Source organism: Lemur catta, chromosome 1 (genome assembly GCF_020740605.2).
Source record: "Lemur catta isolate mLemCat1 chromosome 1, mLemCat1.pri, whole genome shotgun sequence".
Lineage (NCBI taxonomy): Eukaryota > Metazoa > Chordata > Mammalia > Primates > Lemuridae > Lemur > Lemur catta.
The window spans coordinates 113,263,411-113,291,382 of NC_059128.1; the positions used below are offsets into that span (position 1 = coordinate 113,263,411).

Sequence of the window (27,972 nt, forward strand, 5' to 3'; positions counted from 1 at the left end):
AGTTGGAGGCGGGGTCTGCATGGGGGCGGGGCCTGAAGAGGGTGTGGACAGGTGACAGGGCTCGGTTCCCATTAGGTGCGGCCCGGGGAGGCGGTGCGTGGCTGGGGCGGGGACGGGTGGCGCTGTGGGCAGCGGCCCGAAGCCGCAGAGCCTCAGGCTTCCACCTGGCCCCAGGCTCGTGGGAGCCCCACGGGTCCCTCCCTGGTAAGTGGAGCCCCCGGACAGAGACCAGGGGATGAGTGGGGTGGGGAGTCCTCTCTGTGCAGGTGGGGCCAGCGGCTGTCAGGGAGGATCTGCTGGGGTCTGCCTCCACGCGTCCGCGGACATGGAAGAGGTCTCAGAGGGAGTGAATAGGTGGGTCGCCGTGCGCCACGCATGTCTGTAGCCAGGTGTATGTACCTAGGCGTGCGCCTCTGGGTGTGTGTCCTGTGCAACAGCGAAAGCCTCTGTTTCTATGTTTGCATGAGTGATCTTTTTAAACCATGAATCAGATCGTGTCCCTCCTTCACTTAAAACTCCTCCAAGACGCCCCATTCCGTCCCACTGAGCTTAAAATTCAGGGTGCACCAGTTCCTGAGTGGCCTCCCCTGCTGGTCTCCCCAACCTCACCTCCTCCTCTCTGTTCCTCGTTCATTGTACTCCAGCCACACCGGCCTCCCTGATGATGTAAACTATTAAAAAGCAAGTTCCAGGTCTCTGCCCTTGCTGTACCCCCCACCTGGACAACTCCTCCAAATCTTTCCCTAACCGCCTCCCTCTGCACTGAGGTCTCAGTTCCCATGTCACCTCCTGGGAGAAGCCTGTCCTGATCTTGCTATTTAAAGTGGCCTGTCCACCCCACCCCCCTTTTATCAAATCTCTCTGTCTTAGCACCTTCATTGATTACTCTTAGAAATTATCTTTTTCATTCATTGTGTGCTTGTCTGTTTGTCTGTGTTGCGAAGCAGACTGTGTGTGAGCTCTGGAGGGCAGGGCGGGTGGTGCAGGGCTTTGATCTCTTTAGCGTCATTGTATTTCCAGGGTCTAGGACTGAGCCTGGCCCGCAGTATGTAAGTGCTCAACCAATCAATGTTTGTTCAGTGTCAAGTGTGAGTCCTCATGTCCATCTGTGTCCATGTTCTCTATGCTGGTGTACCCCCACCTCACCCCCGCCATGCACACATGCGTCCCCGAACTAACAAATCATGCCACCGCCCCACACCAGCCCTCCCCACTAAAGGGGGCTTGAGACAGAGGAAGTTGGGGTTGGCAGTGTCTAAGACCAAGGCTGGGCCTGGCCCAGCTGACAAACAGGAAGTGCACAGCATTCTGAAGACACACCTGACTTCAGGTATGCAGGGCCTGCAGCCAGCTCCCTGCATGGGTCCCTGCCCAGCTCAGCTCTCCTCCCCTAAAGCTGCTAGGGCTGGTCTGGGAACTTCCTGCCCCTTCCAGGCCCGCAGCCTGCTGACTCAGGAGGCTGGAATCCTGGTGCTATTTCCCTGTAGACCCCTCCAGACCCAGAAGACCTTGGGGGATTAGGGTAAGAAGCAGATTCTCCTCTTCCCTCCCATCCAGAGCAATTTTCCCCACCAGACACTTGAGACACTGAAACCTACAAGATGATTAGGAAACTACCAAAATGTTTGAGACCTAAATTTGACCATCATAATAACAATAACAAATTGCACTGGCTCCGAGGTACAAGAAAAATCTGCAAACGCCAAATTCCTATTTGCTGACTTTACTACAAAATGTGACCTTTTCACAATCTGAATAGTGGAGTTATATCTAAAGCAATGCATGGGTTAGGTTTCCACACATCCTGAGAATACCTGAATGTGCCCATAGATTGATGAGAAGCCTTGGACATTTGTTAAGTTAAATTCTCCCTGCCTGGAATGTTGTTTTTTTTTTTACCCAGAGAGTCACTCACTCCCTCAAAATCCTACCTGGCCACGCTATCAGAAATTTTTGCCCCACCACTGGAACCTTGATCATATCCTGTCCCTGGTTTAGGTTCTCTGCCTAGCACACTCCAGTGTAGTCTATCATCTAATTATTTCTTAGCCACCACCCCGCAAGAAGAATCTCAGCTCTCTGACTACAGGGTTTCCCATCCATTTTGTCCACAGCTGGGTCTCTAGTACCTAGAACAGCTGTTTGGCACAGCTTCGGTGTCCCATAAATAGGGGTCAGTGAATTTGCTAATTGAATTTTTACAAAACGTGGTGGCATGACATCATCTTCATTAATTTGTTCACTTCATAAAAATTGCATTACCTTTGAAAGTGATGCATATGTTATGTCTTCTTCCTTTGCAAGAATCATGCTGTTTCCATGACATCACAGCCAGTCCTAAATTAAACAAGTTACTCATAGCCAGATTTTATATCTTTTTATACATAAATATATATTTATCTCTGGATAAATATATATAAAAACATATAAATCATCTCTAGATTACTGGTAATACCTAATATCATACAATGTAAATACTATGTAAATTGTTATCATACTGTATTTTTTTATTGTATTGTTATTTTTTATTGTGTAGTTTTCTTTTGCAAATATTTTTGATTTTAAGTTGGTTGAATCTGCAGGTGCAACAGCTGCCAATATGGAAGGCTGACTGTGTGTGTGTGTGTGTGTGTGTGTGTGTATGTCATATTGTTGCATTTTAAGGTTTAATAGAATATGGGCTGCTGTCTCCAAGACCCAGAGGAGCAGAGAAGGAGCTGGCCCAGCTGCTCTGGAAGCAGGGCTAATTATTCCCATTTTACAGATGTGAAAGACTGAGGCCTGTTGAAAGTGCAGAGCTCAGCCCTGGCACCCTCTGTCCCCAAGAGCTCCATGCAGGTACCACAGGATGGAGGGGACCTTGCTGGCCAACCCTGGTACCACGGCTCCCTGTCCCGCCAGGTACTGCCTTCTGCAGGGCCTCAGCTCCATCTAGGGGGAGCCTCTTTCACCCTTGACCTGCTGAGGACTCCTGAGTCCTGGATTAGAGGTGTAGGGCCAGGGTCTGTGGGGAGAGGTAGCTGGGGGCTAGGGACTGTCCTGAAGTTTGGCTGCTTGGGAACTGTCACTCTTTATATTTAAATTATCATTTTCTTTGGGGTGGTGTTGAGGTTGGTGACAGAGATTGAGGAGGGTCTTAATGGCTCTAAAACTACCCTTGGCCCTGCCCATCTCTCCCTCTGGGCCCCATCTGCCTCCTGACATTTCTCTCTCCATTCAAAATTCCCCACCCCCATCTCCAACATAGGTGTCACCCTCAGGAATCCTAGGACCTGAACATCCAGTGAAATCATGATAGAGAGGCCAGGCACAGTGGCTCATGCCTATAAGCCCAGTGCTTTGGGAGGCCAAAGCAGCAGGATCACTTCAGGCCAGGAGTTTGAGACCAGCCTGGGCAACACAGCAAGACCCCATCTCTACAAAAAATTTTTAAAAATTAGCCGGGCATGATGACACACGGAGGTTGGGAGACTGAGGCAGGAGGATTCCCTGAGCCCAGGAGTTTGAGCCTGCAGTGACCTGTGATCACACCACTGCACTCCAGCCTGGGCAACAGAGCGAGACCCTGTCTCTAAAACAAATTAAAAAATGAAAATAAAATAAATCATGAGAGACAGTATAACTTAGTAAACCAATTGGGGGCCAAGTCCATCTTGTGGTTCTGCCATTCCCCCAGGGCTTTGGGGATATCCAGCTGACAGATATGGGACAGAACCAGGACGATTTTATGGGCCAGGTCCAGATATTTGCCACAGCACTTCTACCCCACATCCCATTGGCCAGATCTTGTCACATGATGACCCTGGCTGCAAGGGAGCCTGGGAAATGTAGTTCACACAGGTGTCCATGAGAAAGGGGAAAATGGTTTGATGCAAATCTGCCTAGTCTCCACCTGCCACAGAGGTTTCAGTGGGGTGGCTTTTCTTGGGAGGGCAGTGGGGAGGGAGTCACCACTAACTGCTGGTCTGGGCTCATTCCTAAGCCCCCTGCCCTGTGTCTTCCATTCACAGAAGGCTGAAGCTCTTCTTCAGCAAGATGGTGACTTCTTGGTTCGTGCCTCTGGGTCCCTCGGAGGCCACCCTGTGATTTCCTGCCTCTGGCGGGGCTCAGTCCTCCACTTCGAGGTGTTCCGTGTGGCCCTGCGTCCCCGGCCAGGCCGGCCTGTGGCCCTCTTTCAGCTGGAAGATGAACAATTCCCCAGCATGCCTGCCCTGGTTCACAGTTATATGACCAGCCAGCGCCCACTGTCCCAGGCCACAGGGGCTGTGGCCTGCAGGCCTGTGACTCGGCAGGGGCCTCTGCGGCGCAGCTTTAGTGAGGACACCCTTATGGACAGCCCGGCTCAGGTAGAGCCTCTCAGGTACTCACAGTTTCTCCACCTCCTTGAAAACACCCGACATCCCCCCGGGTTTCTCTATGCCAGCACTATTGACACTTAGGGACCCATAATTCTTGGTTGTGGGGGGCTGTCCTGTGCATTGTAGGATGTTGAGCCGCATCCTTGGCCTCCACCCGCTAGATGCCAGTAGCAAGCCACCCTCCCTTCCCTGCTAGTTGTGACAACTAAAGATGTCTCCACACTTTGCAAGCATCCCCTGGAGGTAGCTCACCTTGGTTGAGTAGACCCACTGGTACAGGGTGACTGGATGCAGGGATTTCTGGGTATTGGTGAGGGCTGCCCTGCTTAGGCTGTTCTACAGGTCTCTCTCACCTCTGTTCCCCAGGGAAAGGAAGTGGAGCAACAGTCAGCCTGCAGACTTGGCGCATATGGGGCGGTCAAGAGAAGACCACCTTGAACCAGGTGAGGGTCTACTAGGACAGCACACAGCTCAGTGATTGGCTCTGCCACTCACCACCTGAGCAGTCTTGGGCAGGTGATGGAACCTCTCAGAGCCTCAACTTCTTGCTTTGGAAAATGGGGCTAATCATGTCCTCAGTGTTGTCACAGTGATCTAAAATACACGAGGACTTTGCCTGTTTACAATTATTCCAAGAAGCCCTATCTGTTTTGACTACAGCTGACCTTTCTAACAACTTTTGCTGCATACCTTCCTCATTCCAATCACACAGCCCTGCTTGCAGTCGCTGGAAACTTTCAGACTTATTTCTGCCCCAGGGCCTTTTGCACTTGCTGTTCCCACTATTGATGGGAACATCCCCATTCCCCTAATCTTTTCCTGAGTGGATCCTCTGCATCCAATGGGAGCTCCTCAGAGCAGTTGACTCCAGCTGTCTTACCTAAAAGAGGACTCATCCGCATGTCCCCTTGTGCTCCTTTTACATGCCCCACCTGCCCCATTCAACATGAGCCCTCACTGCATGGCAGGCCCTGCCCTAAGGGCTAGGACACACCAAAGAACCAGAAAAACAAAGATCCCTGCCTGAGGGAAGCCAACATTCTATTAAAGAACAACAGACCATGAACCACAACAATAAGCCAATAGTGTATGCTTTGGGATAAAAATTAAAACAAAGTTAGGGAGGTTGGGAGAATAGGGATGGAGGTGGATATTGCAATTTATTTCTTTATTATTAATTTATTGAGCAAGGTGTCACTCTGTTACCTGGGCTATATAGTGCAGTGGCATCAGAGCTCACTGCAACCTGAAACTTCTGGGCTCAAGCGATCCTCCTGCCTCAGCCTCCAGAGTAGCTGTGGCTACAGGCCTGCTCCACCAGACCCAGCTAATTTTTTTTTTTTTTTGTAGAGACTATAGGCACATGCCACCATGCTTGGCTAATTTTTTTTTTTTTTTAATTTTGTTGTGGAGATGAGGGTCTCATTATGTTGCTCAGGCTGGTCTCCAACTCCTGGCCTCAAGCAACCCTCCCACCAAGGCCTCTCAAAGTGCTAGGATTACAGGTGTGGGCCACCATGCTGCCCTGCAATTTTAATAGTCCCCAGGAATGGCCTCATTGAGAAAACAAATGGAAGGAAATGAAGGAGGGAACAATGTGGATAACTGGGGAAAGAATGGCCCAAACAGAAGGAACAGCCAGTGCAAAGGCCCTGGGGTAGAAGCAAAAATTTGAACTGTTGACATTCAACCAAAACTTGGCGAGGGTAGCTGAAGCAGCAGGAGTGAGACCCTGGGGCTCTAGAACATTATCAAATGCTTCATAAATAAATACAGAATCTCCCAAAAGTCTTGGTACAGTTTTAAGTACTAATAACCCCAGAGGTAAACATGCCATAAATTATACAAAAGACATCATTTGAAAGTTTAATATGTTTCGTTTCATTGACACTTCTGTAGTTTTTGTGAATTTTGAATACTACATTTTTTAACATTTTAATTGCGTTCAGTCAATGCTTCCCATCTTCAACTAGAGGGGCAAAAGTAAAGAAATCAGATTTTAAATGTAGTATTCAGAATTCAAAAAACTACAGAAGTCCCGAAGGAATGTTTTCAAATCATGGGTAAGTGTGTAGCATTTCTATTGGTGAAGTTGTTCACATTCCAAGCTGCACCGAGATAGGTTGGGATACCCTGTTATTGGCTGAATAATGGATAAATTGGGAGTGGGGTAGCCCATGAACCCCCCACCTACACTCCACCCAGCTATCTTCTCTGCGTACTTCTATTGTCCCTTCTTGTGTGACCCCAGGAGCTTCCACTACGCCTGTAGCTGCCCTGCCCCGAACAGGGAGCGACCCGGTGTTGCTGAAGGCCCCTGCTCTCCTTGGGACTGTGGCTGACACTCTCAGGGCTTCCGATGGGCAGCTTCATGCCAAGGCACCAACCAAGCCCCCCCGGACACCCTCACTGGTGCTGCCTGAGGCCTCTGGACGCCCCTCAACATACTGTGAGCTTGTGCCTAGAGTGGCCAGTGCCCAGGAGACGCCCCCTGGTCAGAGCTGGCCAGAGCCAGAGGCCTTGTGGTGGGAGGCCGAGGAGGAGGAGGAGGAGGAGGAGGAAGAGAACAGATGTTTTAGGAGACCACAGGCTGAGGTCTCTTTCTGTCCCCCTGACACTCCATCCTGCCTGCTGAACCCCCACAATCGGCCCCTGGAACCCGAAGTCCTGCGTAAGCTCCGTGGGCTGTTCCTGGAGCACCATCCAGACAGCACTGCCCTTCACCTGCTGTTGGTGGACTGCCAGGTGGGTCACCTGCCAAGTCGCTTCTCCCCAGGCAGAGAGCTGAAGCCCAGCAAGGCCCTACCGCACCTATATATTTACTGTTCACCTGACCTCCCCATTCCCTCTCACAGGCCACAGGCCTCCTGGGCGTGACCAGGTTTCGGAGGGCCAACATGGGGGTGGCCTCTGGCCTGGAGCTGCTCACGCTTCCCCATGGGCATCGCTTGAGGTTGGAACTGCTAGAGAGGTGAGCCAGCCTCCTGGAACCTTGGTTGGGGGCCGATTCACCCCACTCCCCAGGGTTGGCAAATATCTCCCCCATTCGCAGCCTCCCACAGAAGAGGGGAGTTGGGAAACGCCACCTCCGGTCTCCCCTCACCCCCGCATTACCAACCTCCCCACTGTCCCCAGACCCTTGCCCTCCCCTCCGCAGGCACGAGACGCTGGTGCTGGCCGGGGCGCTGGCCGTGCTTGGCTGTTCTGGACCTCTGGAGGAACGCGCGGCTGCACTCAGGGGCCTGGTAGAGCTGGCGTTGGCACTGCGGCCAGGGTCGGCTGGGGACCTGCCCGGGATGGCCGCGGTCATGGGCGCCCTGCTCATGCCCCAGGTGCGTGGGAAGCAGGGATGGGGAGGAAGCAAGAGCGCAGGTGACGAGGAAGAGGGGAGAGGAGGCATGCTCAGGTCTCCTCCCCCAGGTGTCCCGGTTGGAGCACACGTGGCGCCAGCTCCGACGGAGCCACACAGAGGCTGCGCTGGCCTTTGAGCAGGAGCTGAAGCCGCTGATACGGGCTCTGGATGAGGGCGCTGGTGAGTGAGGGTCCGAGAGCATCCTCTGCAGCCCCAGACGAAGTTTAACAGGAATCCAGTTCTAGGCCACGCCCCTTCGCCCTAGGCCACGCCACGCCCTAAGCCCCGCCCTGGACCCAGTCCTGCCCTGCGCTATGCTCCGCTATCTACGTCTGCCCCCCCAGACCCCGCCCCGATCCCGCCCTTGCCACGCCCATTCGCTGTAGGTCCCGCCCTCCATACCAGACCCGGATCTGGATCCTTTCCCTAGGCCCCGCCCCAGCTCCGTCCCAAGCCCCCCTCCTGCCCTAGGCCCCGCCCCGGACCCAGTCGGGCTCTGCTCTCCGCGTCGGCCGCAAGCCGCGCACTCGGCCCTATGCCCTCGGCCCTATGCCCCATCCTGTGCCCCAAACCCAGTTCAGACCTTCCCGCTTCGCAGGACCCTGCGACCCCGGCGAGGTGGCGCTGCCGCACGTGGCACCCGCGGTGCGCCTACTGGAGGGCGAGGAACTCGGGGGCCCGCTGGACGAGAGCTGCGAGCGGCTGCTGCGCACCCTGTACGGGGCGCGCCAGGTGGCCCGGGACGCGCCCAGATTCCGCCAGGTGGCGGCCCAGCGCCTGCGGGGTAAGCGCCCCCCTGTGCCAGGCTGCCCGAGGGTTCCGCCTTCAGGAACACCCAGCCTGCTCTAACCAGATGCCACAAACCCAACTGCCCCAGGACGGGAGCCTCCTGCCACGCCCCCAGTCCCACCCAAACTGGGACGCCCCCCCCGCCCCGCCCCCGTGAGGTCCTCACCGCAAGCACCTGCTGCATCAAGCAGTATTGACAGGATCAGGGCTCTCCACACCAAATGGGGAGTCCCCGCCCCCATAACCACGCCCCCAGGGCTCCACTCCCAGCCCCCACCTGTGGCGACCCCGCCCCCAGAGGATCTCAACCCCCAAGAACGCCCAGCTCCCTCCAAAATAACTCAGTCCTTCAAGTTGGTGGGAGAACAGCGCCCTCACTGCGCTGAGCCACCTTCTCTTCTGGGCCAGCCCAGCCTCCCAGACACCCCCACCTTCCCTGGTGACCTGAAATCCAGCCCCTGGGGCACCTTATCTCCAGACAGCTCCTAAAGTGGGATCCCCAGAATCTTGAACCTGGAATGGGGCACCCTCATGCACCCCAGCAGAGCCCACCCCCACCAAGCCTCTCAAGCACCCCACCCCCATTCCTGCAGCGACCTAGGAGTCCCCTCCCCACTAACTCCGCCCAGCCATCCCGCTTCGGAGGGCAGAGTCCCTCTGGGTCCCTGCTGGGTCAAAGTCCCCAAGAGGAAAGGCAGGTGCGGGAGGTGGAGGGTCGAGGCGGGAGTCTGGGGCCCGCCCTCAGCCCACCTGACTGTGTCTCCAGGATTCCGGCCTAACCCGGAGCTGAGGGAGGCCCTGACCACCGGCTTCCTGCGGAGGCTGCTCTGGGGTACCCGGGGCCTGGGAGCGCCACTAGCCCAACGCCTTGAGAAGTTCCAGCGCGTCCTCAGCGTCCTGTCGCAGCGCCTGGAACCTGACCACTGAGCGCAGACAGGCTGGGACCCCAAGACTTCTAGGGACCCGCCAAGGAGACCAAGGAAATCGCCCTATGTTTCTCACACAGCTACAGGCAGTGGAGACCTGTCCCCACCAACAGAAGGAAGGGGGGCAGGCTTACAAGAATCCACCCTGCCCCCTAAAAACGCACATGGATCCTGGGGGGTCCTCCCTTATACTGTAAGACCACCCCACATGCCCCCTACAGCTGGGACACTTAAGAAAACAGCAGCAACATTGTGAACATGGTAAGAGAACTTGCAGATCTGACATCAGAGGCCAGAGTTCAAATATGACTCCACCCCTTAAAAGCTGTGTGACTTCTAGCAGATCACTTGACCTCTCTGTGTCTGCCATCAACATGAAATCGAGACTGTGTACTTCCTAGAGGGGTTTGCAGGGATTAAAGCTTGATGTTTAAATGAGATCGTGGGTAGGTGGAGAATGCCTGGTACACAGTAGACACTCAGTAAACACTACCTGTTCTCAGTAAGTGCCACTGCATACAGATGTCTCCCTATACTGGAGTCACAAACAAACACCCACCAAGATGCAGCCCCAATATCTAAATCCCCTAACAAGGCACAGACTCCAAGAGTTTTATCTAATTTTTTTTTATATATAAAACAAAACAGCCCAAGTTGAGTGGCAGGAAGAAAAGATTTTGAAACATGAGTATGTACATCAGTGGTGGAAGGCACAGCGGGTCCACTTAGAGTGACACGTGGGATCAGGGAGGAGGGCAGCAGGTTACACAGGTCTCAGCCAAAGCCACGGGGGCAGAAATAAAGTGCATAGGTCCTGGGGCTCCCCGTGGCCCAGAAGCAGCAGCTGACAGCCCCTCCTCTTCCTGCCTCTGGCAGGGTTCAGTTGAGCGTGACTCGCAGGTAGGAGGTGGGCACATAGCCCTCTCCTCCCTCTTTCCGCCTAACGCGGGTCCAGCCATCGCCTTTGTCCTCTTCCATGAGGCTGAGACCTTCACCCTCAGCCATGGAGATGGTGCCCTCGCTGGACCCTGTTGTGGGGTGGGGGTGCACCCAGGGTTAGCGTTAGGGTTAGGCACATTTAAACAGAAAGCGGCCACACACACCCTCTGCTCAAGCAACTGCCCTGTGCCCCTGCCCACAAGCCCACCCCAGCCATCCTCACCTTCAAAGTGGTAGATGGCCACACAGTGGCCTATGGGGGACGCAGGCTCCTCCTCAAAATCCTCATCGAACTCCGTATAAATGGGGGCATCTTGGCCCTCCTCCGAGGGAGGCTCTTCCGAGCTGGTTGGGGAGAATTGGGCAGATCGAGATGGCCCCTTCCTGGGTCCCTGGGGCTGGACCTCTGGTCCCTGCTCTGGCCTCCCCGCTCACCTCTCCTTGTTGTCCTGCGACGCATTGCTGTTGCTGCTGCTGTCTGGTGGGGCGCTGGCTGGAGGGTCCGGAGGCCGTACGTGCCGGCCCAGGCTGTCCCCCTTGTTGCTTAGGACCCGGCTTTCGGCTTCTGCCAGCCAAGTCTGGGAGGAGAGGGTGACAGGATCAGTTCCAGGGCAGGGCTCCGGGGCCAGCCCCCCCTGGACCTGGAGGTTTCCTGAGATCACCATGCACACCCAAGGCTGTGATGAGAAACAGCTGGAACCCCCCCCACACCCACCCGCCCCAGGATCTCCCTGTCCCCTACCCCACCCAGGCGGTGACTCAGCCAGCCCCGCTGGCCCCCACCCCTCCCCAGGGCCCTTCCTTTACCTCATACTTCTGCACTTCCAATTTCAGCCGTTCGATGTTGCCCAGGGTTTCTGTGATCCGGGGCTCCAAGCTGGCAGGGTCCCCCATCTGGGGTGTCTTCTCATAGACGTCCTTCATTTTCTTCAGGGCTTCCCTAGGGCAAGGCAGGCAGGCAGAAAAGAAAGTACAGCGCCATGTGATTTAACAAGCAAAAGACCCCAGAGGCTTTGCTTCAGTGGTTAAGAACTCAAATGCTAGTGCCAGACTGCACGGGTTCGAATCTCAAAGTGAACATTTCCTAGTTTTGTGGGCTTTGCCTATGAAACCCCTGCCTCAGTGTGCTTACCTTGAAAATGGGTACAATGACACATATATCTCATTGTGGATCATTCTAAGGACTAGAACAGTGCCTGGTACCTAGTAAGGTACTATTATACAGTAAGTCCTAGTTATTATTCAATTATTCACTATTGAGTGCCTACTGCATACCAGGCACTATTGTAAGCATCAGAAATATGGCACTAAACAAGTCTGGATCCTAACTCTACTTATAATTGCTCAAGAAAATTTGAGAATTCTAGTAAATCCATGTTTAGAATGGTGCCTGGGATACAGTAAGCAATCAATAAATGCACAGGTGTTATCATCATTAGTCTCCCATCTGTCTCCTCTATGTCTTTATATATAGGTGGTAATGACTGTCTCTAAGAATAGACCTTTGGAATATATCAGACCTGGGCTTAACTTCCTTCTAGTTCTAATATCTGACCAACTTTACAGATGAAGAAATTAAGGAATAAAAAGGTAAAGGGAGCTGCCCAAGATCTCAGAGATAGAGCTATAATAGAAATCAAGACAGTCTTTCCTGGCTGGGCACGGTGGCTCACACCTATAATCCTAGCACTCTGGGAGGCTGAGGCAGGAGGATCACTTGAGGTCAGGAGTTCAAGACCAGCTTGAGCAAGAGCGAGACCCCATCTCTACTAATAATAGAAAAATTAGCTGGGCATCGTGGGGCATGCCTGTAGTCCCAGCTACTCAGGAGGCTGAGGCAGGAGGATTGCTTGAGCCTGGCAACAGAGTGAGACTCTGTCTCAAAAAGAAAAAACAGTCCTTAACTCCAGAGCACACACCCTTAACTCCTCCCCACCATAAAAACCCAGGAAATGTAGCGTTCCGAATGGAACTTTACACCAATAAAAACCATTTTGTCCAAGAGGTTACATGCAGACGGCAAAATGTAACTTGGCTGCCTGTTCACAAGTGGCAAACGTCATTCCTATTATGTAACAGGACTGGGAAGAGGATTTTGTTGCTTGGAAAGAGTAAAAGAATTTTTTTTTAACCTGGCAGAAATTTTATTGTTCGTATTTTAAGTGTTTGAATTATTAAACAGACGACCATATAGCTTTTTTTTTCTTTTAGCCAATTAATATGGTGAATTAGATAGATAAATACTTTGATATTGAACTATCTTTGCATTACAGGGATCACACCCAACTGATCGTGGGGTTTTTTTTTAAGTCTTTTTAAACATTTTTTTATTGTAGTAAGATAGAGGATAACATAAAATTTACCACTATGGCCAATTTTTAAGTGTATAGTTCTGGGGCATTTAGTACATTCACATAGTTGTGCAATCAGCAACACCCCATGATGTATTATTTTTGAATATGCTACTGGATTTGCTTGGCTAGGATTTTGCATCTAAGATGACAAATGAGGTAAAATGAGCCTGTAATTTTATTTTCTTGAATTCTTGGCCACTGATTTGGGCATCCAGATTCTGCTAGCTTCCTAAATAAGCTGAGAGTTTTCACTCTTTTCTGCTTGCTGGAATGAATTGTATAAGATAAGAAGTAACTGTTTCTTGTAAGCGTGGCAGGAATCACCTATAAAACCATCAGGACCTGGGGTTTGTTGGGGAGATCCGTGAGTACCATTTAAATGTAATTCATTTATTATTTTATCGTGTTCTTTTCCTGCCTCCCCTCTCACCCCCAGCCTGCCTTACCTCTGGTCCACCTCCTTCTGAAGTTCACGACTGCGTTCTTCCAGCTGCTGTTGAAGTCGCTTTCTCTGCTGCTCCGGGGGCAAGTGGCTAAAATCCTCTGTCACCACTGTCTGCAAGGTGGGGAGAGGAGTGAATCTGGGATTGTGGTGTCTAAGCTCCCAGGCTCTGCACCCTTCTGAGACATACCAAGTCCACCTTCCTCCCCATCCAAGGTTCTTGGGGGCAGGGCCATGCACAGAGCAAAGCAGGTCTAAGTCAGGCAACCCGGGAAGGGGGTGCCCAGCCAGCGGCAGGAAGCGAGCCCAGGGTCCCGCCACCCGGCCGCTGGGCAGGCTGAGGCCAACATGTCTTCCTGCCCTGAGGCCTCACTTACCCCACGGCTGCCTCGAAGGCTGCGGAAGGATGCTAGCCTCGGTTTGACCGACTTACTGATCTCGCTCAGTATGGCCAAGGGGTCACGGCCGGAGCGGGGGGACGGGGGTCCATTAGGCAATGCCGAGGGTAGGGGGCCCCCCAGGGGGGAGAGGGGTGGGGGGCGAGGCTACCGGCAGGAGCCGGGGAGGAGGATGGGTCGGGAAGGTCATGGGAGGTAGGAGGATGTAGAGAACGAGTTCGGATGGACGTATGGACGGATGGACACACACACACACACACACAAAACGAAAACAAGGAAAAAACAAAATGGAGAAAGAAAAAAATAACGGTAAGAAAACCACAACTCAAGATGTGCACACACAGAAAACACTCGAGAGTAACACAAAAATCTGGGAGGTGGCAAGAATGACACATCAGACTGTGAGCCGGAAGGCAGACCCCTCTGTCCCACCCGCATCTCCTACGTCCCTTGAATGGGACGTCCAGGAACTAGCATGGGGCCCCGGGAGGCCCACGTCTCTGTCCACCTGGCTTTCTGGGCTCACAGTCTAGCAGGTGGGGGCAGACACATGCAGGAAATCGGGGTCTCAGACGGGAATAGGGCCACAGAGGCCAAAAAGAACAGGCTGAGAGAAGAGTGGAAGGCTGGAAATATCTGATGGGTTAGGGGAGTGGAAGGTTTAAGCCGGGCAGTGGCAGGTGGAAGTTGAGGAGGATCCCAAACTCTAAGCAATACGAATCAAAAGTATAGTATAAACCGGGGGGCAGGCAAAAGTCTACACTAGGGAGAGGTGAGTTGTTGAAGGTGTAAACCAAGGGTGTCAAGGTATATCCCTGACATCGAAAGCCAAAAAACCTCAAGAAAACAGAGCGTGCAGGGCGGGGACCCAGAGAAACACCCGGGAAGTCCCCAGGGACAGTGTCTCTAGCCCTTGGGCCAGCCCTGAATTCCAAAAGCAGGTCTTCTCCCAGCATCCTGAGAAGCAGCAGACAGACGCCACAGGCCTCTCCACCCTGCCCCCCTCCGCCTCGGGGGACTCCCAGGCCAATCGGCCGCCTGCCTTCCTTCCCTCCAGCCTGGGCCCGCAGCCAAGAGGAAAATTCCTGCCCAGGACTCAGCGTTCAGGCGGCTGGGGCTGACTCAGTAGGGGCCCCGCTTGTCCCCACTAACTGTCCTCCAGCCCCCCACCCCACCCCAAGGGCCCTGGCCCCCACCTTGTTCTTCTTGCCGAAGGGCCAGCGCTTGGCACGGCTGCGGCCCGAGCCCCGGAGCTCGGGTCGTCCATCTGAGGGGGTGCCCAGGCTGCTGTCCGAGGGCGCACGGTTCATGGGCTGGCTGAAGTCTTCGAATTCCACGTCGCCCGGGCGGGCAAAACCTGACTTGTGCAGCTCTATAAGGACCTGGGAATCCTGGGGAGAAGGCACAGTGGGTGGGCAGTCAGGGGCAAAATGAAGTGCCCAATCTTTGGGGAGCCTCCCTCTGCCCACTGGACACCCCCAGACCAAGCACCCACGTTTTTGGGATCCACGGCATCTGCGGCCACCTTCATGCCCTCTAGGCACTTGGCGATGATGGGAACCACCTGCAGCTCCGCCTCTGACAAGAGCCCGTACCCGGCCCCCAGGTGGGTGGCCCTGCGTTCGTCCATGTCCTGCAGCTTCTGTAGGGACAGGGCAAGGGTGCCTCAGGGATGCTAATGGAGGGACCAGTGGCAGAGTGATTCATTCTGCAAACATGACAGCACTCCACAATGGCCCCAGCCCCAAGCCCAATCTGGTCGGGGAAACAGACTAGAGAACAGAGACTCCAGCCCAGTGTGGCTGGGGAGAGACACAGCAACAGGGGGGATTTCAGAGCAGGTCACTTGCCTAGGGAGTTACAAAGGCATCTCGAAGGAAGTGACAAGGGATTTGAAGGAAAAGAAGTCCTGGCACAGATACTCCCAGTGCCAGGGCTGGGACAGACAGTAGAGTGCAGGGCTGAAACAGAAGAGGGGAAATCCGAGGATCTTTTGGAGGATTGGTTAGAACTGGAGCTTAGAAGAATGAGCAGAAGTTTTAAAAGGAATGAAAAACATCTCTGGCATAAAGAAAAGCGGGAGTGAAAGCACGGTTCAGTGCTGCTATAGGTTTCTGATTCCCTTTCAGTCTAGGGATTGGGACACTGCAGCTGGGGTTTTGACGTATGTATAGGAGGTGGTTTAACTTTGGGATGATTTTGGGGGAGGTGTGTCTGGGAACTTGGGAATACACACATCAAATATCTGGGGCATCTGTGAGAAATAGAAGTGGGCTTGGTCTCGGTTAAAGCGCTGTAGCTGGGCTGCATATTCATTTTTGCTTTCCTCTGCCATATGACTTCGAAGGTGTGCTTGTTGCTTGGCCTGAGGAATATCGAGACGGAGATTACAGTCAGCTTCTGCCCATGTCCCACCCCAATCCCCAGCGCCTCACCCAGATGCCACACACACCTTCTCCACATCAGCCTTGGTGGCGTTGATATCCTGGTCTAGCCGCTCAGCAGTCTGGGCTGCCTTCTCTGCCTCCCGACAGTCCCGCTCAAACTTACGCTTACTCTGTGTTAGGGGACAAGGGGCACGTTGGGAACCCACAGAGGAGAGGAGGTCCAGGCCAGACAAAGGGGGGCAGCTCTGTGAGCAGCAACCCTCACCCTGCTCCTCTGGCCCAGAGCCACCTGCCACCCCTGCAAACTCACATTCTCCAGCTGTTTGAAGCCATTTTCCAGCTGTTGCTGGGCCCGGCGTCCTTCCTGGAAGTGCTGTGGAGAGAAGGGCAGTGAGGCTCGACAGGGTTCTGGCAGGGACCCCACCAACAACACCCAGAGAGGGGGTTCCCTCACCATCTTCCTCTCCTGTTTGATGTCCTGGGAGTACTTGGCCAGTTCAAGACACACGCGGATGCCGAGGTTCTCGGCCACCAGCTCCCGCTGGCCTGCAAAGTCGTTCACCTCTTGGAGAATCTGCACAAAGGACTGTTGCTGGCTGAACCTGGGGTGGAGTGAGAAGTGGGGAGCATGGAGTCAGGCATTCCGGGGAGCCAGATGCCCCAGGACCCACCTCTAAATGGGAAACGGTAACCCCGAAACATTCATCCCCAAGGCAATGATAAATTCTGATCTGCATTCCTTACCCCCAACCCTTAAGCTGAATGCTTCTACAATGCATGCAATGCTTATGCCATCTCTGTATACATCACCCCAGTGGGGCTGGGGGGAGAAACCTATAACAGAACACCATAAATCTTTTACAGTGAGAGGCATTAATATTCACACGAAGTGGGATTTAAAAAAAACAAGACTACAATGAACAATTCAGGTCAGCTCAGATCGCAGGTTGCCCGCTGCCTAACAGCGTACCAAAAAAAACCTTTGGATTTCTAGAGCTTTTCAGATTTTAGAATCAGGGGACTCAGAATAAAATCAGATGCTCCTTAAAACTGGGTACTGTTTCAACACATGAACTCAGTTGATGTTCATGCAAGCCCTGCGAGGCAGGCAGCGTGGTCACACATGCCCATTTCACAGATGAGGAAAACAGAGGCACAAAACTTAAGTCACTTGCTCAAAGTCGCTGGTTTGGTAAGTGTTGGAACCTCCCATTTAACAGGTGAGGAAAACAGAGATAGGGAACTTGAGTCACCTGCCCTGCTAAATAGTAGTGGATTTAGGATTTCCAGCCAGGTAATCTGGATCTTGCATCCATGCTTTTACTTCTACAGGGGAATTGAGGCGGGTCATGAGTCTGGAGTGGCCCAGTTGAGGCAGAGGAAGTGAGACCCCAAAATGCAGCGCCCCCCCCCCAAGAAGTCTCCAACCTTACTTGGATTCAGGGTCATCTTTGACGGGTCTCTTGGGCAGATATTTTTTCACCAAGCTTCTAAGGGGAGACAAAGGCGTGAAGGCTGAGCCCCCTCAGACCTCCAAAGCTCCCCCTGGCCTCCCAGGGCATGTCCACCCTAGGGTCTCACCGCAGCTGCTTCGCATAAGCCTGTTCCACCTCCGTGCGTTCTTTCACGAACTTCACGTATCGGTCCAACAGGTCCAGCCCCCACTGCGTGTGGCGCTCGAGCACCTCGAACTGATCCTGAGGTGGGGGACGGGAAGGGGAAGAGAGTGGGGAGGGCCGGGGTCACGACCTGGGGGACCCACAGCCACCAGAGCCTGCAGACCAGGCGTCCCGAGAGCTCCCAGGCTGTGCGTGCCGAGGAGGAGGAGTGGCTTCCCGGCGCCGCCCCGGCGTGGCGCGGAGAGAGGCAGGAAACTGGCGGGAACCCCCTCCCCTTCCCGGGAAGGGCCGGAGAACAGGGCCCGGGCCCCAGCGGGACGACAGGGTCTACAGTCTCGGGACCGCCAAGAGAGTGTGGAATGAGGCAGGGCCACTCCCCTCGACTCCTACTAATCCCCCCAGATTCCGGAAAATCCGGCCGGCCCAGCGTGAGTCAAGACCAGAGGGGCAGGGTTCCTCGCAGCTCTGGGGGGGCACCCCCCCAATGGCCAGGGGGCAGGCATCACGTTCCCTGAGTCACCATGCTCCCTGGGGTCCCCCGATGTGTGACTCAGTTTCCCCCACTGACTCCACTACACCTCCAAATGAAACCCCAGGGTTGTAGGTAAGGCGGGGTGGTGGGGGAGACCCGCAGCCTAGTTACCCCGCTGTGCTCAGACGCAGGGATTCCACCGCCCCCAGAAAGGGGAGGGGTCAGAGGTCCGGCTAGGATAAGAGGAAACTTCTGGGGCTTCCAGGGCTGAGGTTAGAGCGACCAGGGGGCGGCCCCGCCCTGTGCCTGGGGCGAGCCAGGGGAGGGTGGGGAGGGGGCTGAGGCCGACCCTCGCAGCCCCCTCCCCTTTCATGAGCGTCCCAAGTCCCTAGGTGTTGATTAAAGACGACCGAAAGGGCGGTCAGGACTTCTAAATCCCACGTGGGGGTGAGGGTGGCCAGAGGGTCCCCTCCCCCGCCCAGCCGGACAGGCGGGCGGCGGGCAGGGACCCAGGGGCGGTAAGATAAGCCGCCCGGCCGGCCAGGGCGCTCAAAATAGGTGACCTCTCCCGGCCGCCCTGGCCTGGTCGTAGGACTACTTCTGTCCGCCTCACTCTCAAGCCCGTGCCTCAGTTTCCCTGCGCCGCTCCTGCAAGGTCGCCCTGAGCCCCTGGTTGTGCACACAGACTCCGGGATAAACTCCGAGAGGTGGGCGGAGGGTGGAGGGCAGGGACCCGGGGTGGGTGGAAGGGAAAGCGCGGAGCCCCCACTAAGGTACGCTGGGGACAAAGGGGGGGACCCCAACAAGGGGGAACTTGGAGCCGGGCCGATTGGACTCACCCACAACTCGGTGCCCCAATCCATGCTGTCCCCGCGGCCTCCTCGCCCGCTCCCCGCCGCCCGCCGCGGGGAGACTCAGCCGAGGGCGGTGCTCCTGGCCCCGCCCCGCCCCGCCCGGACCCGCCTACTCCAGGCTAAGCCACGCCCCTGAGCGCTCTGCCACGCCCCCGCTCGCGGAGAACACAAGCGCGGCGCTCTAAGGGCGTGGCCCTAAGGAGGCGTGGCCCAACGGACGCTCCGCCCCCTCTTAAAGGACCGGTGCCACCCGAAGCCACTGGACCGACCCCTTAAAGGACCCCCCACCCACCCATTTAGGCCCTTCTCATCCTCCCATCCTCCTCCTCCGCCCCAGATGGTTCTTCCTTTCCCCTCTCCCTTCATCCATTCCTTAAAGGACCAGGACACTGAAAACCCCAAACCCAAAAAGTCCTTCCCCCACCCCGTCGCAGGGAGAAACTGAGGTCACCTGGCTCTTGCGGGCCGGCCCGGCTCCAGGCGTCTACGTTCGTCCCACTAATGGCCTGGTCCCTCCGGCCACAGGGCGGATGGAAGGACTTCGATTTTGCCCAGGACGCGCCACTGCCAAGGCCGGGTCCATTAGCTCAGGCACCGCATCCTGCCCTCCCTCCCCCAGAGTCTCCGCTGGGAAACTGAGGACGGGCCGTCCTTGGGGCGCCCGGCCCAGGCCTTTCCCCGGCTGCAATCCAGTTCGTGCTTGCACTTGCCCGTTTTCCAGTCTCAGCCATGAAGGTTTAATTATCGGTATTGCCCCTGGGAGTCCGACTCCTCCCCTCTCCCAGACGCCGGGGCCCTGGGGCATGGAAGACTGTTACCTCCTCTATAAAAGTCTGTTCGCACCTTGTAAATCCCTTTGAGGCTCCGGGATGAAAGGGGAGACAGGCACCATCAACTCCTACCCCCATTCTCTCCGGCCTTTGGCGCTTTCTCTGCAGCTACAGAGATGACAGACGTTTCGCTGGGGCTGGGATGGCCCCCCCCCCAACCCCGGGACAGGTTTCCTTTACACAGAGCTCTGGGGCTCCCTCTACAGAGAAATACTCGGGGAGCCCGGGGATGGGGGGAGCGGGGAAGAGGGGAGAGCTCGGGGAGCCCACACTGGGACTGATGGCTCTGCTGGGACCTGGCCCCACCTGCTGGTGGCTTCTAGGCTAGAAAACCTCGGGTTGCAAAGTGGGCTGTGCTCCAGTGGCTTCAGTGGCTCAGTCGGTCTGAGTTTGGGATTCAGCCCAGCAAAGTTCTGAGCTCAGCTCTAGTCAGCGACTCCAACTGGAATTGGGGTTCAGCCCAGGTCATTGGGATGGGGGTCTTAGACTGGAGTCGGGGGCTTACCCAAGTTCCAGCAACCCCGTAAAGGGTCAGGGACTCGAACTTGAGTCCAAGGGTCTGGCCTAGTCTGGATTTAGGTCGGGGGTCGGGGATTAAGCCAGAGTTTAAGGGTCAGTGTCAGGGAGTGGGGTGGGGGGAGGTCCGGGGGTGGGATCAGACTTTCAGGCTGAAGTTGAGGCTCAGCTGCAGGTAGGGGGTTCACCTTAGGGTGAGGTTTCAGCCCACGGTCAAGTCTAGCCTGCATCCGGGTGTGGGTAGGCCTCCAATTGCCTCACTCTGGGATAATCGGAGGCTTAGTCTAAGGCTGGGGACTCAGCCTGGGGTCATAGGTCATGCTAGGGTCAAGATGTATCCTGGGGCTAGGTTTAGGCCTCTCTGTGGACCAGGAAGATAAGGAGAACAGGACAGGCCTCAACAGATGCATGTGTTTACCAAAAGCCTGAGCTCTGGCCCGGAGCCACATCCCTGTGGTAAGAAAGAGAAGTTCGTCCTTGGGGATACTGGGAAACGTAGTTTATTTAATGCCTTGTTGAGCTTGTCTGAACCCTCTGCATTCTGGGTAATGTAGTCCTGGACCGTGAAGAGTAGGTGGAGGAATTCCGCTTCAAGGGACGGCTATGAGGTCCATCATCATTGGTTGAATCAACCGCTTATCAAATTACATCCGGGAAAAGCTTTCTGATGATTGGTGGGCGTGGAGGAGGGGTTAAGCGGTATCAGCACTTCCATTTGGCGTCGGTGCTGTCCATCTGGTGTCGTACGGCAGCAGCGGGACACCGTCGTATGGCGATTGGCTCGTCAGTAGGCGGGCTTGGGGGCGTCAGAGGCGGAGTCGGGGAAGGCGGTGGCTCCAGAGATGGCAGTGAGCGAGAGGAGGGGGCTCGGCCGTGGGAGCCCCGTGGAGTGGGGGCAGCGGTTATTTCTGCTGCTGCTGCTGGGCGGCTGTTCTGGGCGCATCCACCGGCTGGTGCTGACGGTGAGACCCACCGCGCAGCGGGCGGGGGCGGGGGCCAGCAACTTTGTCCAGGAGAAGCCTCCGGCTTGGAGTGGTCTCGTCCGACCTCCCCCGCTTCCTGCGCGGGATGGAGCGGTCCGGCGCCCCCCGTTTCCAGGCCCGTAGTGGTCTCGTCCCAGGATCCCCCTCGGTCCTCGGAATAGAGTTGCCTGGCCGGCCCGGCCACGCTTGGGTCGCCCCCGTTGGGGGGCGGGGATCCATGTCCTAAGACCCCCGAGTCTTAGCCCTTTAAATTCTTGGGGTCACTATGGGGGCTCCAGGGACCGCGGGCGCCTTCCGTGGGGTGGGGATGGGGGGTCGTGGGAGCTCTGGAGTGGGTTCCCCTGGGCGCTCATTGGGATCTTTGGGGCTCAGTTGAAATGTCTCAGCACGCTGCGGGGGGCTCAATTGGAACCTGAAAATTTTCCAGGAGGTGAAGGCCAGGCCCACCGTGGGGAATAAGTGCTCTGGGGGTGGCACTAATCCCGTTGTGGGGGGACTTCCAGGTGCCCCATGATTTCCCTTCCTGGACTCTCAAAACGGCAGTCGGAGGACCTGCGGCCACCCTGTCCCTGCAGGGAGGCAGGCTCTCTTAAGCTCTTTTGTCATGCTGTGGGCTTGTCTTAAATAAAGGGGTACCAAGAGGCCCTTTGGGAGGTCTCGAACCAGAGCCCTAGGGCTGGGCTGGTGGAGACAAGTCTGAGCTGCCTTTTCTTCCTTGCTCTCCCGGCAGGGGGAGAAGCGAGCAGACATCCCGCTGAACAGCTTCGGCTTCTACACGAATGGCTCCCTGGAGGTGGAGCTGAGCCTCCTGCGGCTGGGCCTCCAGGAGAAAGAAGAGAAGTCCCTGCTGGTGAGGGGTGTGAGGAGTTTGCTGGAGGAAGGCAGGGTGCATGGCCTTCACACACACCCCATTCTGGGTTCCCATCCTCCTAGCTCTGCCTCTCACCCATGTGATCCTGGGCAAGTCCCTTGGTTTTTCTGAGCTTCGGTTTCCTCCTCTGTTACCTGGCAATATGTGCTGAGTGCTTTTCTTTTTCTTATTTTAGAGGTGAGGTCTTGCTATGTTGCCCAGGGATGGAGTTCAGTGGCTATTCACGGGCGTGATTGTAGCTCACTGCAGCCTCGAACTCCTGGCCTCAAGCGATTCTCCCACCTCAGCCTCCCAAGTAGCTGGGACTATAGGCACGCACCACTGCATGTGGCTAATCTTTTAATTTCTGTAGAGATGGGGTCTCACCCCCAGGCTGGTCTCAAACTCCTGGCCTCAAGTGATCCTCCCACCTCAGCTTCCCGAACAGCTGGGATTAGTGCCACCAAGCTCAGCTGCTAGGTGGCTCTTTTCTTAAAGAGCTGGGGGACATAGCAATGAATGAATAAGACAGCCCCAGTTCCTGAAGTCATAGTGCATAACTAGCATTTATTGAATGCACACTAGGTGCTAAGTACCATGCAAAGCATTTTCCATGCACCTGTTTCCTCATAACCACCTCTCAGGGATGCTACAAAAATTCACTGAAGCCAACTCTATGGGTATAGTCACAAGCTCAGGTATGTGGCTTGCTCAGTCACACAGTTGGGAAACTTGACAGCCTGGATTCAAACCTGAGTGCGCTGGGATTCCAGAGCCCCAGACTGGGGAAACCATTCACATTTTAAATGGGAAAAAACAGGGTGGGATATTGAAGGTCTCCCTGAGGCAGTGACATGCAGGTTGAGTCAGAGTCACAGGGGATGGTTAGGAGTTAAAGGAAAAGGATGGAGGGACAGGGGGAGGTGGTTGGGAAGTACAGAGAGAGAACGTGGGACCTAGCACATGGTAGGTGTTCAGTGAATGTGAGGTTAGTTTTCTATTACTACTGAAGGGGATGGCTTGATTGGGGGGTGGTACCTGCTGGGGTCCCTCATATCCTCCCCGTTTCTTTCCATCTACCAGGTGGGGTTCAGCCTCAGCCGGGTCCAGTCTGGCAGCTCACAATCCTACTCAGTGAGTGGAGGTGGGGAGGGAGGGAGGGGGTGTGGGTGGTTGGGTGGTGCGCGCAAGCACGTGTGTGTGTGTGTGTGTGTGTGTGTGTGTGTGTTGTGTGTTGTGGGGGTGTAGGTCTTCTGCATCCATGTGTGTGTGCGTGCTGTGTATTGGGGGGATGTAGGTCTTCTGCATCTGTAACCCAGAGGCCCCTGCCGCCTAGAGACAGGAGCAAGAGGAGACCTGGGTGGATGGGAAGGGAGGCAGGGCAGGGGAGGGAGGCAGGGCAGGGCCGGACCCATGGGAAGGGGTAACCTAAGCTTCCTTCTTGCCCACTCCCCAGACCCGGGATTTTCATGACTGCCCTTTCCAGAAAAACAGTAGCAATTTCCTGGTCCTCTTCCTCATCAACACCAAGGATCTGCAGTGAGTTGGCGGGAGAGGGGCGGGGAGTGGGTGCGGGACCTCATTAAGATCCATCATTTGTGTTTCCCTGGGCATGATGTACCTGAGCCAACTGGGTAGAATGAGAAGCTGGCTGTTTAGTGAGAAAGCCACTCACTTTTTAGTGTCACCTTCAAGCCTTCTGATTATTGGAAGGGAGGAGAGGGAAAGGTACTTGGGAAGTGCTGGGATATCAGGAGAGAAGACCTGGATGCAGAGGGCTGCTGTGAGAATGAATGAGCAATCGTTCGTACTTGCTGAATGCTTCTGGTGTCCAGGCAATGTCCTGAGGGCTTTAATGTGTATAAACTCATCAATCCTGTATATTGTTATTGTCCCCATTCTTCGGATGAGCAAACTGAATCCCGCAAACTGGGATTTGGACCCAGGCAGCCTGGTGCTGGGGTCTGACAATACCATGTTGCCTCTGTGTAGATATGCTGGAGGTTTTTTTTGGTTGTTTTTTTTTTTTTTTTTTTTTAATAACACACTTAAGTAGAAAGAGTGGATTGATGTCGTGGGAAATGACAAATATTATAATTTCTAGGCAGTGTAGGAATGTGGCAGCCACCTGTCACCTTCGTGGGTAGTGGCCAAATGCTGAAACCTGGTGACCACTGACTCAGCTGGACGCCAGCCCCCAGGGAGGACATGCAGTGGGCCCCAGAGGCCTGTCCCCAGGGTTCAGCCTCCTAGCCTCATCTCCCCTCCCCTTACCCCAGGGTCCAGGTGCGACAGTATGGGGAACAGAAGAAGTTACTCATCTCTCCTGGGCTCCTCCCCGAAGTGCCCTCTGAACCAGAGCTCCCAAAGCCAGGGCCCATGGTCACCCCCAAGGTGGATAGTGGTGAGTGGGCCCGGCTGTGCGGGCAGAGAGGGGTGGAAGGGCAGGGCTGCCATATGTGTCTACCCCCCCACCCCTGCCACCCCATTTTCCTGCCATACCTCTGTCCATCCACCTTTTAAAAACATTCACCCGTCTCCTACAGGGACCATCACAGTCAACAAGGCCAAGTCACAACCTGCAGTGTCTCAGGTTTGGCAGAGCTAGGGCAGCAGGGAGAAAGGCCTACCCCAGGGTGGGGGGTGGGGATATGGAGACCTGGGCCCAGCTGATGGAGGGGTTCTGTCCTCTCAGGGCACTGGCAGGAAGGACAAGGAGCTGGTATTGGGTCTGGGCCACCTCAACAACTCCTATAACTTCAGCGTGAGTGTTTGTGGCACCTGCAGCCCCTGCTTCCGCCACCCCCGCCCCAGAGCAGTGGACCCCCAAGCTAAGCCCCCCTTTCCCCCTCACCCAGTTCCACGTGGTGATCGGCTCTAGGGCTGAGGAAGGCCAGTACAACCTCAACTTCCACAACTGCAACAACTCGGTTCCTGGAAAGGAGCATCCATTTGACATCACGGTGAGTGGAGGGTGAGCAGCTGTGCCAGGGAGTGCCCACCATCCTCCAGAAGTTTAGCTCCCGACAGTCCCCCAGTGGCAGTGGGAGGAAGTGGAAGCTGTTAGACCCATTTGAGAGATGGGCCAACTGAGGCTTGAGGGCAAGTCACCCAGCTAGAAAGCAGGAGAACTGGGAGGGGTCTGGCCAGGACTGTGCCACCACCAGTGCCCACCTCTGTCCCCACACCAGGTGATGATCCGGGAGAAGAACCCCGAGGGCTTCCTGTCCGCCGCAGAGATTCCCCTTTTCAAGCTCTACATGGTCATGTCTGCCTGCTTCCTGGCTGCCGGCATCTTCTGGGTGTCTGTCCTCTGCAGGAACACGTAATGCCCTTGCCCCTGGGGGTCCCCCACCTCCCCTCGCCAGAGCCCCCATCACTGCCCCAAGCTGATGCTCCGTGTCCCCTTCTCTCCCGCCAGGTACAATGTCTTCAAGATCCACTGGCTCATGGCAGCCTTGGCCTTCACCAAGAGCATCTCTCTGCTCTTCCACAGCGTGAGAGCCTGGGGCCAGAGCCAGAGGGGTGGGCTGGGAGGAAGACAGCAACCAGGCCACCCCTCGAAATGTCTACGGACCCTGGGCTTGTGGGAGGTCCATCTGTCTGACTGTCCATCCGTCTGTCCACCCCCAGATCAACTACTACTTCATCAACAGCCAGGGCCAGCCCATCGAGGGTCTCGCGGTCATGCACTACATCACGCACCTGTGAGTGGCCCCTCTCTGCCTGGCAGGTGGCGGGAGGCGGGCAGAGGAGGCCGGGCCCCACCTGACTTCATCGCCATGCCGTCCCTCCGCTCCCCCAGGCTGAAGGGCGCCCTCCTCTTCATCACCATTGCTTTGATCGGCTCAGGCTGGGCCTTCGTTAAGTACGTCCTGTCTGATAAGGAGAAGAAGATTTTTGGGATCGTCATCCCCCTGCAGGTGCATGTGGGGGCGTGCCCCGGGGGAGGGCAGAGGGGACAGGAGGGGCACGGGTCAGGCAGCACCCCGCCCACCCTGCCCCGGCCACACAGGTGCTGGCCAACGTGGCCTACATCGCCATCGAGTCCCGTGAGGAGGGCGCCAGCGACTACGGGCTCTGGAAGGAGATCCTGTTCCTGGTGGACCTCATCTGCTGTGGTGCCATCCTCTTCCCTGTGGTCTGGTGAGGACCCCGGCCGCCCCCAAACCTCGGCTGAGACCCCGCCCTCTGCGCACATGGGCGGAGCCAGTGCTGACCACACCCTGTGTCCCCCCACCTGTCCCAGGTCCATCCGGCATCTCCAGGAGGCATCTGGAACAGACGGGAAGGGTGAGACGCTGCCCCTTGAGAACGTCTGCCCACGGCCCCTGCTTTCTGTCCTGAGATGCCCCTCCTAGCCTCTCTGCCCACCCCCCTGGTCACTGCCTCCCTGGGTGCCCCAATCTGGCCTCTCTGCCCCCTTGACGTCCCCTACAGACTTGCTGCCCCTGGGACACTCCCCCAGATCCCTCTCTGTCCCCTCCCCCAGGCCTCTCCCCTTCCCCCCACCCTCGGTCTCCTTCCCCTGACCCCCACTCTGTGCCCACCCCTCAGTGGCAGTGAACCTGGCCAAGCTGAAGCTGTTCCGGCATTACTACGTCATGGTAGGAGCCCGCCGTGCTGGGGGCGGGGGTGGGGGTGAGGAAGGGAGGCTGGCAGCGGCAGGAGACAACCAGCCCCTTGGCACACTCATCCTGAGGCCCCCCACCCAGACATCCCCAGCCCCACAGTCCCACTGTCCCCAGTGTCCCCTCTGTCCCATGCCCACCTGTGCCCCTGCAGGTCATCTGTTACGTCTACTTCACGCGCATCATCGCCATCCTGCTGCGGGTGGCCGTGCCCTTCCAGTGGCAGTGGCTGTACCAGGTGAGCCCGGAGGCCCCAGGCGGGACAAAGGGTGGGCCAGACAGTGGGGGTGGGGCAGGGGTGCACCTGACAGTAGGGCTCTGTCCCTTGTCCCCGCAGCTCTTGGTGGAGGGCTCCACTCTCGCCTTCTTTGTGCTCACGGGCTACAAGTTCCAGCCCGCCGGGGACAACCCGTACTTGCAGCTGCCCCAGGAGGATGAGGAGGATGTACAGATGGAGCAAGTGTGAGTCCAGACCAGAGTGGGTGGGTCTGGGGGCGGGGTTGTGGGGGGAGAGAGGGGGCTAGGAAGGAGGGGCCAGGACTGCTTTAGAGGTGGAGTGGGCGGGGTCTGGGCCCGCTGTGGAAGCAGGGTGGGCGGGGCCAGGCAGATCTGGGGGCGTGGTTATAGCCGCTATGGAGATAGCAGGTGGGATGGGCGGGGCCTGCTGCCCTTGAGCTCCAGACAGCCTCTTTGGTGTCTGTCTGCAGAATGACCGACTCTGGGTTCCGGGAAGGCCTGTCCAAAGTCAACAAAACCGCCAGTGCACGGGAACTGTTGTGATCATCTGCACATCTGGAACCAGATGGTCCTCCTTCCCCCACCTACTGCTTCTCACTCCTGCCCCTCTCCTAGTGGGTGTTGGAAGGTGCAGGGGACCGGCACAGATGAGGCACCCGGCTCCTTGGGACCCGGGTTCAGAAGACAAGCCCTTCTTCCCTTTCTAAGTATCGGGCAGCTCTGTCCTCACCCAGGACTACCCTTCACTTCCAGCTGTACAATAATGACCAATCTGTTTTGCTACCGCTGTTTCTTGCCTTTCTGGGGGTTGAGGTCTAACACAGACGTCGCGTTTACAATTTAGAAACCTGCATTTGCTGTTGGGGGAGGGCGTGGGGTGCCCATGACTTTACACGTTTACTGAGTATCAGTTGAGCAACCACCGTGCTGGGCCCTATGCCAGGTGAGGACAGAGCAGTGCGCGAGACCCACCTGGCCCAGCCCTCGAGGGGCTCAGCACAGGGTGTGGGCAGCAGGGAGAGGGATGTGTCACCA

General features: G+C 56.0%; 3 protein-coding genes and 1 long non-coding RNA gene across 8 annotated transcripts; 2 read left to right on the forward strand and 2 right to left on the reverse strand.

Moving 5' to 3' along the window:
- The first annotated feature begins 87 nt into the window (after window positions 1-87).
- SH2D3A (SH2 domain containing 3A) lies at window positions 88-9,865 on the forward strand. 2 transcript variants are annotated; one of them, XM_045548508.1, is made up of 10 exons: window positions 88-204; window positions 2,765-2,901; window positions 4,011-4,360; window positions 4,725-4,801; window positions 6,610-7,103; window positions 7,214-7,329; window positions 7,516-7,690; window positions 7,779-7,890; window positions 8,309-8,494; window positions 9,266-9,865. In XM_045548508.1, the coding sequence occupies exons 2-10, from the start codon at window positions 2,833-2,835 to the stop codon at window positions 9,424-9,426; spliced, it is 1,740 nt and encodes a 579-aa protein (XP_045404464.1). In that variant the 5' UTR covers window positions 88-204; window positions 2,765-2,832; the 3' UTR covers window positions 9,427-9,865. The 2 variants fall into 2 exon arrangements, with proteins under 2 accessions (XP_045404464.1, XP_045404474.1); XM_045548518.1 differs by lacking the exons at window positions 88-204; window positions 4,011-4,360 and having other exon boundaries at window positions 2,849-2,901.
- A 171-nt stretch (window positions 9,866-10,036) lies between these two features.
- Window positions 10,037-18,964, reverse strand: TRIP10 (thyroid hormone receptor interactor 10). 4 transcript variants are annotated; one of them, XM_045548556.1, is made up of 15 exons: window positions 18,876-18,964; window positions 17,527-17,642; window positions 17,379-17,435; window positions 16,400-16,547; window positions 16,256-16,318; window positions 16,011-16,115; window positions 15,795-15,923; window positions 15,054-15,200; window positions 14,755-14,949; window positions 13,538-13,705; window positions 13,165-13,274; window positions 11,172-11,304; window positions 10,800-10,942; window positions 10,588-10,709; window positions 10,037-10,453 (listed from the first exon to the last, which is right to left on the reverse strand). In XM_045548556.1, the coding sequence occupies exons 1-15, from the start codon at window positions 18,897-18,899 to the stop codon at window positions 10,305-10,307; spliced, it is 1,809 nt and encodes a 602-aa protein (XP_045404512.1). In that variant the 5' UTR covers window positions 18,900-18,964; the 3' UTR covers window positions 10,037-10,304. The 4 variants fall into 4 exon arrangements, with proteins under 4 accessions (XP_045404512.1, XP_045404494.1, XP_045404485.1 ...); XM_045548538.1 differs by lacking the exon at window positions 13,538-13,705 and having other exon boundaries at window positions 17,379-17,432; XM_045548529.1 differs by lacking the exon at window positions 13,538-13,705.
- Window positions 18,965-21,029: 2,065 nt separating this feature from the next.
- Window positions 21,030-27,720, forward strand: GPR108 (G protein-coupled receptor 108). Its single transcript, XM_045548567.1, has 18 exons — window positions 21,030-21,198; window positions 21,950-22,069; window positions 23,153-23,203; window positions 23,526-23,608; window positions 24,349-24,473; window positions 24,616-24,662; window positions 24,765-24,833; window positions 24,928-25,032; window positions 25,261-25,394; window positions 25,491-25,566; window positions 25,703-25,776; window positions 25,875-25,992; window positions 26,085-26,215; window positions 26,319-26,362; window positions 26,627-26,676; window positions 26,855-26,938; window positions 27,038-27,162; window positions 27,408-27,720. The coding sequence occupies exons 1-18, from the start codon at window positions 21,079-21,081 to the stop codon at window positions 27,478-27,480; spliced, it is 1,629 nt and encodes a 542-aa protein (XP_045404523.1). The 5' UTR covers window positions 21,030-21,078; the 3' UTR covers window positions 27,481-27,720.
- On the reverse strand, window positions 24,906-26,542 carry LOC123635919. Its single transcript, XR_006734251.1, has 3 exons — window positions 26,106-26,542; window positions 25,244-25,948; window positions 24,906-25,129 (listed from the first exon to the last, which is right to left on the reverse strand). It is a non-coding gene; the product is annotated as an uncharacterized LOC123635919 (long non-coding RNA).
- Window positions 27,721-27,972: the final 252 nt, after the last annotated feature.